The sequence below is a fragment of the Solanum lycopersicum genome, chromosome 6 (genome assembly GCF_036512215.1).
Source record: "Solanum lycopersicum chromosome 6, SLM_r2.1".
NCBI classification, from domain to species: Eukaryota; Viridiplantae; Streptophyta; class Magnoliopsida; order Solanales; family Solanaceae; genus Solanum; species Solanum lycopersicum.
In genome coordinates this window covers 5,667,660-5,680,683 of record NC_090805.1, presented here as the reverse complement: position 1 = coordinate 5,680,683, position 13,024 = coordinate 5,667,660, and the positions used below count along the sequence as shown (strand labels likewise).

Genomic DNA, 13,024 nt, shown 5'->3' with positions numbered 1-13,024 from the left:
GGTTAATGCCAATAAATTGTCTTACAATATTATTTCAAAATTATGTAATAGAAAATTGGCCATTAAAAAAGCCATACCAATCTTATATGCCCAATGTAAATTATGATGTTCTTGTAAGGCCAAATACATGTTAAAGAATGACTTGACAAGTTGCAACTCAATGAACTCATAACCAAGGTTATGACAATGATTGGGACAAGTCCCAACATACCCTATATAATTGAACTTATGAACATAGTAGCACATTGAATAAGTCCTTACAACTTTCATAAACAATGGTACAAGACTACCAAATAATGTTGAACAAGATAAGGTGAGTAATGAAATAACGTAAAAGCTTATGAGTCATGAAATTAACCTATAATGGGGTGTTAAAGGAAGTGAGACAAGTCTCACTTGCACCTAAACAATTATGTTAAAGATACTCACATAAGAGGGTGTTAGAAAACGTGAGACAAGTCTCATTCATACCATAATGATAATGTAAGATTCAATTTCACATTCATCAAGTAAAGGAAGGGATTACAAGTCATCTATTGAGCTAAGCATACCTCATACTAGAAGCAAGCTTCCATAATGTATGAGTCAACTCTAAAAGTTTTAAAGTATGATAAATTGATGAAAACACCGATATACTAGCAATGAGCTTGTGAATGAACATGTAAGCCTCATGAGATGAGACTACCACCAAGGTGGATAAGGGTCTCCAAAATCTACTAGTCTTTGTACTATGTTGACAACATAGGTTACTAGCTAGTGGATCCACCTAAAAAATCTAGGAATTATTCGGTTTCACTTTGGCCGGTGAACCATCTCTTTTTCAGTGTGGAGAAGACACTGGATTTCATGTTAGCTCACATGATCTATGTCAGTTAAATGCTAGTATTCGGTTTCACTTTAGTCAGTGAACCACTTCTTTTCAGTGTGGTAAATGCACTAGATTTCATGTACGCTCACATGATCTATGTCAATTTAATGCTAAAGATTTCTCAAATAGAGTAAGAAGGAAAGAAAGAAAGAAAAGTATATTCAAAGTGAACTTGATATCAATGAAGAAGATATGTAAGTTCAAAGTTAACTAAGTATGCAAAAGCATAAGTAAATCAAATCTGCAGTGTTTGATAAGAACAAAGTTTTAACAGTCATTGTCTTATGCCAATAAAGGGAGAAAAAGATAATGGCTAATAAACGCCCCATAATCTTTATATCATGCAAATGAACATATAATGGGCATAGCCAATAATCTTTATATTACGCAAATGATCAAATAATGGGCATAGCCAATAATTTTTATATTATTCAATGATAAAATAATGGGCATAGCCAATAATCTTTATAATATGCAAACAACTAAATAATGGGCATAACTACTAAAGATTGGCTTATAAAGACTCATGTCAATTTAACAAGAATGGAAAGAATAAATTGTAAGTGGGGTATTCAAATCATTTCCTTAGTGTTTTTGATTACATACTTGATTCATTGTACGAGTGGGACTACAATGAATCTTTGCACTGATAAATAAAACATAGGATCAGACTGTTTCCCTCGAAGAAGAGCTGGGTAATGACTAAGGGAAAATATTTTCATCGCTATAAGGCAGATGAAGTTCAATATCAATAAAGAGAAAGACTTTCTTCTAAAATGTTATATCTCATGTTTCATGCTTCTGGTTCCATAAAAGGTGAAAGGGTCAGGGGAAGAACTCCGGGCACATAACTCCTGGGGATCACTCTCCAGGAACATAACAACATTCTGTCACCACGAGCTTAGGGCATTGGATTAGGATTCCCCCACCTCATAAAACATCATTCGATGCTTCTGACACATATGATATAAAAGAATATAAGCCTTTATTCTCCCATTGAACTACACAACAAAAAGAAGACAGAAAAATAATGTTTAAGTGTGGGAAAAAAATCTCACGGCTTAAATGGGGCTTTAGTTATTCTAAAATTATGTTCAAGATTCCAACGTTTTATGTTCATATAGAAAATGAGTCTGTGCTTTAAATGCATGAAAATATGTCATATTCATAGCATGATTCATAAATAACGAAATAGGAAAGTAAAGAGACTTCACTTTCCAAAAATGACATTTTTCTATAGAAAAAGCTTTCTTTGATCATGCATAGTCCTTATGTGTTTGTGTGCATATACCCATACTTAGTACAAGTGTGTACTAACCCATATACTATTACTATTTTTATAGGCGCAGGTCCTTGAAGAAGATTGAAAATTCGCTGGAATCTATTTGGATTAATACCTCCAGACGTTGGTAGGTCCTCTTAAGTTCAAGGATGCCTACTTTTCATATTCTAGCTTTTGTAGATTAGACATAGCTAGTGGACGTTGTCCCTAGCGTTTCCTTTCAAATATTTGTTCAAGTTTTTTTATTAAGGCCGGTTTGGCAACTATTATTAAGAAGAATTCTTCATTTTAATTGTTCAATATATATTAATAGATGGTTTTTAGTTTGGGATATTAGTATATCATTCTTATGCCAAAATTATATGAAGTCTAAGTACACTTTAGTAAGTTAAAAAGTTTTAAATCTTCCGCTAAATTTAACTATATGATTGTGATGAAAGCTAAGAAGAGGCTTGTTTGCGACCTCTGAAAGGTTAAAGACGCCGGTCTCATCTAGGGTCTAGAACCCGGGTGTGACAAACTTGGTATTAGAGCATGAGGTTAAATTACCTAGAAACTAAGGCTCAAAACAACAATGTTGCATAGATTATAGCTTATGGTTGTGAAGTGCACCATAACCATGACTTAGAGACTTAGTTATGTTAAGAATCTTCCCTTCTTCTACTATTATCATGCTGTGTAGAGCTTTGATATTTTGTGTCATTCTAGCATCTACTGCTTTCTTGTGTGTGCATGTAGAAAAATGAACACAAGAAGAAACGTAGGCAGGAGAGTTCGAGAAGTAGTTGCAGGGGGAAACAAAGCTTCTACTCAAGCCCCAGTTAGTCGAGTGCAAGTTCCTGTCAACCCAGCTGCGTTGATGGATTGAGAAGTGAGAGAAACACTGGCTTAGATGGCCCAACCCATCACTGATCTGGCATAGTCTATCACATCCTAGACCATTAGAGAGGTTTCTCCCAAGGAGAACCCACATGCTAGCACCATGGCTAGGAGACTGAGAGATTTCCCAAGATGAATCTTCCAGTCTACGTCGGGTCCAAAACCAATGAGGATCCCCAGGAGTTTGTGGAATAGGTCCACAAGATTCTCCATGCTATGGGTATTAATGAAGATGAGAAGGCCGAGTTGGTTACATACCAACTCAAGGATGTGGCTCAGGTATGGTACAAGATGTGCGTAGATGGCCGAGCACCAAGATAAGTTCCTATCACTTGAGACATTCTCAAGACTGCATTCCATGAGAGGTTCTTTCCCAGAGAGCAGAGAGAGTATAAGGTTGAGGAGTTCATCAACCTACATAAGAGAGGTATATCAGTCAAGGAGTACTCCTTGAAATTTGTTAAGCTTTCCAAATAAGCTTCTTTCCTGGTGTCCAATAGCAGGGATGAGATGATAAGGTTTGTATTGGTGTATCCAGGAATCTGGAGGACGAATGTCGGGAAGACATATTGCATGATAATATGGACCTTGGTAGGTTGATGGTACATGCACAACACGTGGAGGAGAGTCCTTTGAGGAAGAGAGGCCGAGAAGGCAAGAAGCCTAGGCTCTCGGATTAGGCTGGTTCTAGAACTGGTAGGAGTTCATTTGAAGTCCCCAAGTTCAAGAAGAGGAACCAACACTCAAGTAATAATACTCCTTCCAGGAATACTAATGACAAAGGGGTCAAGTCTGGCCTTAAGAAGGTCTATGATAGAAATGCCCAGCGTGACAAAAAGTTGTGTGGTAAGTGTGGTTGTTTGCATTGAGGTGAGTGCTTGGTAGGTCTTAATGCCTGCAATGGGTGCGGCAAAAATGGGCATATAATTAGGGACTTCCCACATGTGAAGAATCAGGCCAAGTCAAATACGCAACCTCAGTATAAACCTACTGCTGCAGCCAAACCTCCCAAAAGGAGCAGGTTTTATGCTTTGAAAGGTAGAGAGGAGCAGGAGAAGTCAGCTGATGTGGTCACTTGTAAATTGTTTGTATTTTCTCTTCCTGTGTATGCATTGTTAGATCAAGGATCCACCTTGTATTTTGTTACTCCTTTAGTAGCTTGTAAATTTGACTTGCTTCCTATGATCTTGCGTGAACCTTTTCTAGTTAGTACTCCCAAAAGGGACATCATTAGAGCTAAAATGTTATATAGAGATTTCCCAATAACTGTTCTTAATATAGTCACTTATGCTGACCTAATAGAATTAACCATGATTGACTTTGATATAGTTTTGGGTATGGATTGGCTCCATAAGTGTTATGATACCATAGACTATTGAAACAGGGTAGTAAGGTTGCAGTTTCCTAATGAGTTAAAGCTGGAACGGGAAGGGCGTAGTCCAAATCCAACAGGCCAAATAGTTTCCCATCTTAAAGACAATAAGATGTTATCTAAGGGGTATCTATATCACTTGAGTCAACGACTTGGAACATGAAGCTCCTTCCATAGACTCTGTGTCCATAGTGAATGAGTTTCAAGATGTCTTTCCGGAGGATTCACTAGGAATCCCTCCTAATGCGAAATTGACTTTGGTGTTAACTTATATCCCAACAGCAAACCATTTCCATTCCTTCCTATAGAATGGCTCCAGTTGGACTCAAAAAGTTGAAGTTGCAGTTAAAATGATCTAGTAGATAAGGCTTCATCCAGCTGAGCATATCGCATAGGGTGTTCCAGTATTGTTTGTTAAGAAAAAAGGATATAACCCTCAGAATGTATATTGATTATTGGCAACTCAACAGTCACTATAAAGAACAAATACCCTCTTTCCGAAATTGATGATCTATTTGATCAGCTCCAAGTTTCAAGTTTCTTTTCTAAAATAGATCTCCGGTCAGGGTATCACCAACTTTGAGCGAGACAAGAGGACATTCCTAAAAATGCCTTCCATAGTAGGTATGATCATTACGAGTTTCTTGTCATGTCATTTGGTCTCACAAACGCACCAGCGGCGTTTATGGACCTTATGAATAGGGTCTTCCATGAATACCTTGACTCATAGACCAGAGAAGAGCATGAACAACATTTTAGAATGACATTGCAAGTACTCAAGGAACATCAGTTGTCTGCAAAATTCAGCAAATGTCAGTTTTGGCTGAGATCAATGACCTTCCTTGGTCATGTTGTGCCCGACCAGGGTGTAGAGGTTGATCCAAAAAAAATTGAGGCAGTAAAGAATTGGTGAAGACCCCACACTCGTACAAACATCCATAGTTTCTTGGGTTTGGCTAATTACTATCATAGGTTTGTTAAGGGATTTTCCACTATTGCTGCTGCATTGACAACTTTATCAAAGAAGAAGGCAAAGTTTGAGTGGTCTGAAACTTGTGAAAAGAGATCAAAGACTGACTCACTTCAACCCCAGTTCTCACATTGCCAAGGAGTGGTGCAGGGTATGTGTTATACTGTGATGCTTCCCGAGTATGTTTGGCATTTGTTCTTATGTAAGATGGAAAGGTTATTCCATAAGCATCAAGATAGTTGAAAATCCACGAGAAGATTTACCCTACCCATGATCTTGAGTTAGCTGTTCTGGCATTTTCATTAAAACTTTGGAGACATTACGTATATGGTGTACATGTTGATGTATTTACTGACCATAAAAGTCTTTAGTATGTTTTTACACATAGAGAATTGAATCTTCGTCAGAGAAGATGGCTAGAGATGCTCAAGGATTATGACATGAGTGTCCACTATCAACCAGGTAAGGCCAATGTAGTGGCCGATGCGTTGAGCCAATTGAGCATGGGCAGTGTGTCTCATATTGATGATGAGAAGAAAGATTTGGTTAAAGTGATACACCAATCGGCTAGGTTAGGTATACATTTGGTAGATACACCAAGTGGGGGGGATTCAGTTCATTCCAGTTCTGAATCCTCATTTGTTATACATGTTAAATATAAGCAGCATCTGGACCCACTTCTCATGGAGTTGAAAAACATAGTGTTGAGTAAGACGAATAAATCATTCTCCCTAGGGAAGGATAGTGTGCTTAGATACCAGGGCAGTTTTTGTGTTCGCAGTATTGATAATCTGAGAACTAATATTATTGCAGAGGATCATGTCTCCAAATATTCCATTCATCCAGGTACCACAAAAATATATCATGATCTCAAGGAGATCTATCGGTGGGAAGGTTTGAAGCGAGATATTTCTAAGTTTGTGGAGGAGTGTCCCAATTGCCAACAGGTTAAGGCCAAACATCTTGAGTTTGGAGGTCTTACCCAGTCAATTGAGATCCCAACATGGAAGTGGGAGGCTATTAATAAGCACTTTGTGGTTAGTTTGCCCAGGACCAGAAAACTGCATGATTCCATTTGGGTCCTTGTTGAAAGGATGACTAAGTCTGCTCACTTCATTCCTATGAAGTCTACTTACTGAGCCGAAGATTATGACATGCTATATATTGATGGAATAGTGAGGTGGCATGAGATCCCTTTGTCTATCATTTCGGATAGGGGAGCTAGTTCACTTCTCACTTTTGGAGATCTGTCCAAAAGAGCTTAGGTACACAAGTTAAACTCAGTACTGCTTTTCATCCTCAAACAAATGGAGAAGCAGACCATACCATTCAGACCCTTTAAGACATGTTGATGGCATGTGTTATTCACTTTAAGGAGAGTTGGGATGATCACTTGACACTTATTGAGTTCTCTTATAATAATATCTACCATTACAGTATTGGGATTCCACCTTTTAAAGCATTGCTTGGAAGGAGATGTAGGTCCACAGTTGGGTGGTTTGAGGTAGGAGAGTCTTCCATCCTTGTCCCTGAGATCATACATGAGACTATGGAAAAGGCGAGAATGATTAAGGATAGATTGGCTACTGCTTACTGTTGTCAAAAATCCTCTGCTAATAAGAAGAAGAGGGCTCTTGAATTCGAGGTAGGTGATCAAGTCTACCTGAATATATCAACCATGAAAAAGGGATGATGAGGTTTGATAAGAAAAGGAACTTGAGTCCTAGGTATATAGGTCCTTATGAGGTCTTACAACGAGTAGGGAATGTTGCCTATGAAATGAAGGTACCAAGTGACTTGGCTTCTGTTCATCCAGTGTTTTATGTTTCAATGCTTAAGAAGTGTTTGGGTGATCCAGCATTCGTCCTTCCTGTTGAGGGGTTCAGAGTCGATGAGAACCTTTCTCATAAAGAGGTTCCAGCTTAAATTTTAGATCTCCAAGTGAGCAACAGAGGAACTAGGAGGTTGCCACCGTAAAGTTGTTATAGAGGAACCACCTTGTTGAGGGAGCAACATGGGAGGCTGAGGACGACATGAGATCCCGTTACCCTCACTTGTTCAGTTCTTAAGGTTAGATATACTATTTCTTAGTCTGATTTTGTTTATGAAACTCTAAATTTTAGTGCATTAGTCAGTGTTGGTGTTTTAAGTCCATAACTGTGTGTTTTATACTTGGACTATATGAGTTAATATGAGTTCATTCTTGAATTCATGTTGCTATTTTTGTATAGCGTTGACATGATTTTTGTGTCGCATGCATTGTGATGTGCATTTAGTTAAAGTGAGATCGAGAAGGAAGTTCCTCAATCTCATATATGAAGCTTCAGATAAGCTTTGAGTGATGTGCAACATCTAGAGTAAGTTGTGAATTAGATATTCAGAAAGAGTAAAGTTTCAAGTATGTTGATATGCTTTTTCAAGAACACCCTCTTTTATTCAAAATTATGTGTAGTGTCATTCAGGACAAATGTTCCTAAGAGGGGGATATTGTAACATTCTAGAAAATGTACTTGTCTAGTGAAGGGTCTATAAGGTTTTAAGAATATGTATTGGGGTACATAGGCATCCCAATGCCCAATATTGAGTAATATTGGGCATGATAGAGAATATTGGCTTAAGGGTGTTAGCCAATTTTTATGTATTAAGATATACTTTGATGTTCAAATGCTCCAATACAAGCTTGTTTATGAATTTTACCTGCAATGAAGACCCTAAGCTAAAAATTTTGATTTCATAGCTTACACACATTAGGTACGAGACATCCAAGTGTCAAGCCTAGGTACCATAGAATATGATCATTTAAAATGATCATGTGGATTACGAAGAGTCCAAGGACATAGTGAGAGTCCTTGTATAAGAAATGTGCAACAATACATGTCCGAGCACATGTGCAAGAGACCAAGCGACCAAGCCCCAACTAAATTCGGTTATGGCGGTTAGGGGGCAGGAGCGCGCATGAGAAAGACATGTGGGGCCTAGTTTCCTAACGAAATCTAGGCTCTAACTTACTTACCTAAATAACTAACTAACCTAGGATTAACTAAAATAAACTAACTAGTGTACCCGAAATCCTAAAATGTAACCGGGTGACACTAGCCGGGTAACTAACTAAAGAAACATCCTAGTATCTAACATAGGATGATCCAAAGAGGTTGGTTATAGTCCTTGTGACTTAGAGATACTTTATTAATTACCCTAGGTCACTTAATTAATTAAATTAGCAACTTAATTAATTAAAAATTCATGGTCAAGCCGAGACACCTTAGCAAATTTTCAGATTTGGCTAAGTCAAAAGCTCTAATATTTTTAGTCAATTTAGGAGGAGCATTTTGTTAATTATATAATTAATTATTTAATTAAGTTAATTAGACTAAGTTGAATTAGTAGATATGCAGTTCCTAAGAATTAGACTCACGTTTAACTAGCAACAAACGTAAGAAAAACAGTGAACAATTTTCCTTAAGACGTTTTCAACGAAGTTCTTTAAGATTTTTCGTGCAAAGTACAGGGTGATCTTCGTAGATTTAATTCTACAGTAAGGTATGGGTTAAATCTCTTGGATTTCTTTCCCCAAAATTATTTTTAAATGTTTTTGAATTCAAGAAAATCAAAACTAGGGTTGTTCCCAATCATCTCCCTTGTTCTCCCTATTTCCAATTCTAGTAGTGTATATAATGCAAATCTCGAGCATGTTATTGGTATGTGGTACTAACCGATCATTATGTGCAGGTTTCTATGACTTAATAATGTCAAATGAGACCTACAGGTTAGATCTGTATGATTAGAGTATGATTTACATGAGATAAGAATGTTGTAATGCCCAATTGTGTTTGAGAAGATGAAATTATTAAAAGTTGGCTTGCTTAAAATGATGAGATTACTATAGTATATACATGAAGTTAATTATATAGGCTAATGATATTCTCATGACAGTGTTTAGTGAAAGTTTGTTTATGCAAATAAAATTGGCTTACAATATTATTTCCAAAATATGTAATAGAATTGGTCATTAACAAAGCCATACCAATCTTATATGGTCAATGTAAATTATGATGTTCTTTTACGGCCAAATATATGTTAAAGAATGACTTGACATGTTATAACTCAATGAACTCATAACCCATGGTATGCCAATAATTGGGACAAGTCCTAACATACCCTTTATAAATGAACTTGTGAACACAGTAGCACATTGAATATATCCTTACAACTTTCATAAAGAATGGTACAAGAATACCAAATAATGTTGAATGAGATAAGGTTAGTAATGAAATAACATAAAAATTTATGAGTCATGAAATTGACCTAGAATGGGGTGTTAAAGAAGTGAGACAAGTCTCACTTGCACCTAAACAATTATATTAAAGATACTCACATAAGAGGGTGTTAGAAATCGTGAGACAAGTCTCATTCACACCATAATGATAATGTAAGATTCAAGTTTACATTCATCAAGTAAAGAAACGGATGACAATTCATCCATTGAGCTAAGCATACCTCATACTGGAAGTAAGATTCCTTAATGTATGAGTCAACTCTAAAAGTTGTAAAGTATGATAAATTGAGCAAAGAACCCATAGACTAGCAATGAGCTTGTGCAATCACGTGTAAGCCTCATAAGATGAGACTATCACCAAGGTGCATAAGGGTCTCCGAAATCTTCTAGTCATTGAACTATGTTGCCATCATTGGTTACTAGATAGTGGATCCACCTAAGAAAGCTAGGAAGTATTCAGTTTCACTTTGGCCGATGAATCACCTCTTTTCTGTGTCAGGAAGAAACTGGATTTCATGTTAGCTCACATGATCTATGTCGGCTAAATGCTAGTATTCGGTTTCACTTTAGCCGGTGAACCACCTCTTTTCAGTGTGGAGAACACACTAGATTTCATGCTAGATAACATGATCTATGTCAGTTTAATGCTAAATATTTCTTAAAGAAAGTAAGAAAGAAAGAAAGAAAGAAAGAAAAGTATTTTCAAAGTGAACATGAGATCAAAGAAGAAGATATGTAAGTTCAAAGTGAACTAACTAAGCAAAAGCATGAGTAAATCAAATCACCAGTGTTTAATAATAATGAAGTTTGAAATGTTATTTGATTATGCCAGTAAAGTGAGCAAAACATAATGGCTAATCAATGACCCATAATCTTTATATCATGCAAATGATCATATAAAGGGCATAGCGCATAATCTTTATATTATGAAAATAACCAAATAATGGGCATAGCCAATAATCTTTATATTATGCAATGATCAAATAATTGTCATAGGCAATAATATTTATATTATGAAAACAACCAAATAATGGGAATAGCTAATAAAGATTGTCTTATAAAGACTCATGCCAATTTAACAAGAATGGAAAGAATAACTTGTGAGTAGGGTATTCAAATCATTTCCTTAGTCTTCTGGATTACATACTTGATTCGTTATAGGAATGGGACTACAATGAATTTTCGCTCTCGTAAGTAAAACATAGGATCATAGGATATCATTGAAATACACAACAAAAAGAAGAAAAGACAGAAAAATAACATTTAAGTGTGGGAAAAAAAGCTCACGGCTTAAATGGGGCTCACGTTATTCTAAAATTATGATTCCAAGGTATTATGTTCATATATAAAATGAGTATGTGCCTTAAATTCATGAAAATATGTCATATTCATAGCATAATTCATAAATAACGAATTAGGAAAGTAAAGTGACTTCACTTTCCAAAAATGACATTTTTCTATAGAAAGAGCTTTCTTTGATCATGCATAGTCCTTGTGTGTTTGTGTGCATATACCCATACTTAGTACAAGTGTGTACTAACCCATATATTATTACTGTTTTTATACGTGCAGGTCCTTGAAGAAGATTGAAGATTCACGTAAAGCTATTTGGATTAATACCTCCAGACGTTGGTAGATCCTCTTGAGTTCAAGGATGCCTACGTTTCATATTCTAGCTTTTGTAGATTAGACATAGCTAGTGGATGTTGTCTCTAGCGTTTCCTTTCAAATATTTGTTCAAGTTTTTTTATTAAGGCTGGTTTGGCGACTATTATTATTATGAATTTTCATTTCAATTGTTCAATCTATTAATAGATAGTTGTTTAATTGTAGCTATTAGTATATCACTCATATGCAGAAATTATATGAAGTCTAAGTATGTTAATGATGATTGTAATTATTAAAGCTTTGAGAGTAACACTTGTAGTTATAAATGTTGATTCCAATGCTTTGAGAGTAAAGCTAATATGATAACTATGAATGTTAGGTATTTGAGAGTAAAGATAAAATATATGTTCTTGTTGTGTATTGTTGAAAATATATTCTCTCTTACACACTTAGACATGAATATTCTAGGAGATGAAAGCTAATCTCATAGAGAATGATTCTTGGTCGAAAGGCTTACTAACCTAAAATGAATAAAAGCGTGTTAGATTATAATAGCTTTTGAAGTTGTGAACTATAGGTCCCTTCATGAATAGCTTGAGTTGGTATGATAAGACCATGCTTGGTAGCTTGATTTAGGAGCATTTCATGGTAGCTTAGAATTGACGAATCATACTCTCTTATTGGTAGCATGAACTAGCATCATAGAATGCTTGCATGGTAGCATGACTTGGTTAGGCAAGGACCATTTCATGGTAAATCATACTCTCCTTGATAGCCTTATATAGGTAAATTATGACCATTTATGAGTAATGCCTTGTGTTGGGCTAGTAAATAGGTACTCTTCCATGACTATTATGAATATAAGGGACTAGCCCCTAATCAAAGTAACATGTGTATGATTGAACCAGATTACTTCAAGCAAGTAATGTGAGCATGTCATATTGTGATATTTTCCTATATGATAAATTCTTAGCTGGGAATATTGTCATAGTTGCACTTCCTTGAATATGTTTGACTAAAGTGAAAGTTCACCCTGAGAGATAAGCTAAGGATGAGATCCTATGGTGGTGAGTATGATTGTGATGACTTAAAATTAGTACTTAGTGTGGATGGGATTATGTGGTCTCGATCATGCACTGCACAAGTATTCTTTGAGGTTACTTGGGAAGTATATCGCTTATGATATGGACTAAAGAGATAATGCTTACATGATACTTATGTTGGAGACTTTTCTTATGATTCTGATATTATTTCTTGTGCTTATAATTTATGTTTTATGAAGTATCTCTTATGTTTATGGATTACGTCTTATTTAAACTAAACCTGATACTATGCTAGTTATCATATGTAATACTTTTCTACTAGAGATATTTTTCCCTACATTCTCATCAAATGTGGTGTTCGGAAATTTGAGTTACATTCATGAAAATAAGTTTCTAAAAGTGCAAGGAGTTGAAATCTAGGTGAGTCCTTATAGCTTCAAGGATGAAGACACCATGTCCTTAATGCATTTTATTGTAATGTCTTGAGACTATTGTATGGTCTTTACTCCAAGAGTTATTCAAAATAATTATGTTAGAGGGTTTGAAAGAGAAGCGTAGTAAGACTTCCAATTCGAGGTCAAATATGACATGTTAGGTCCAGGGTGTACCCCTAGGTTGTGATAAACTTTGTAGCCAGAGCAGAAGGTTTAGAATGATTCTAGGATTTTCTCAAACCACGTCTAGTATAGTGTTGTTCGTCAATGTTAAGCACGTCATATTTATGAA

The 13,024-nt window shown here is 36.0% G+C and overlaps 1 protein-coding gene across 1 annotated transcript; it reads left to right on the top strand.

Annotated features, from left to right (window-relative positions):
- The first annotated feature begins 6,716 nt into the window (after window positions 1-6,716).
- On the top strand, window positions 6,717-7,297 carry LOC138349188 (uncharacterized). The gene is made up of 2 exons (XM_069299519.1): window positions 6,717-7,016; window positions 7,157-7,297. Exons 1-2 carry the CDS (start codon window positions 6,717-6,719, stop codon window positions 7,295-7,297), a joined length of 441 nt encoding a protein of 146 aa, XP_069155620.1.
- Window positions 7,298-13,024: the final 5,727 nt, after the last annotated feature.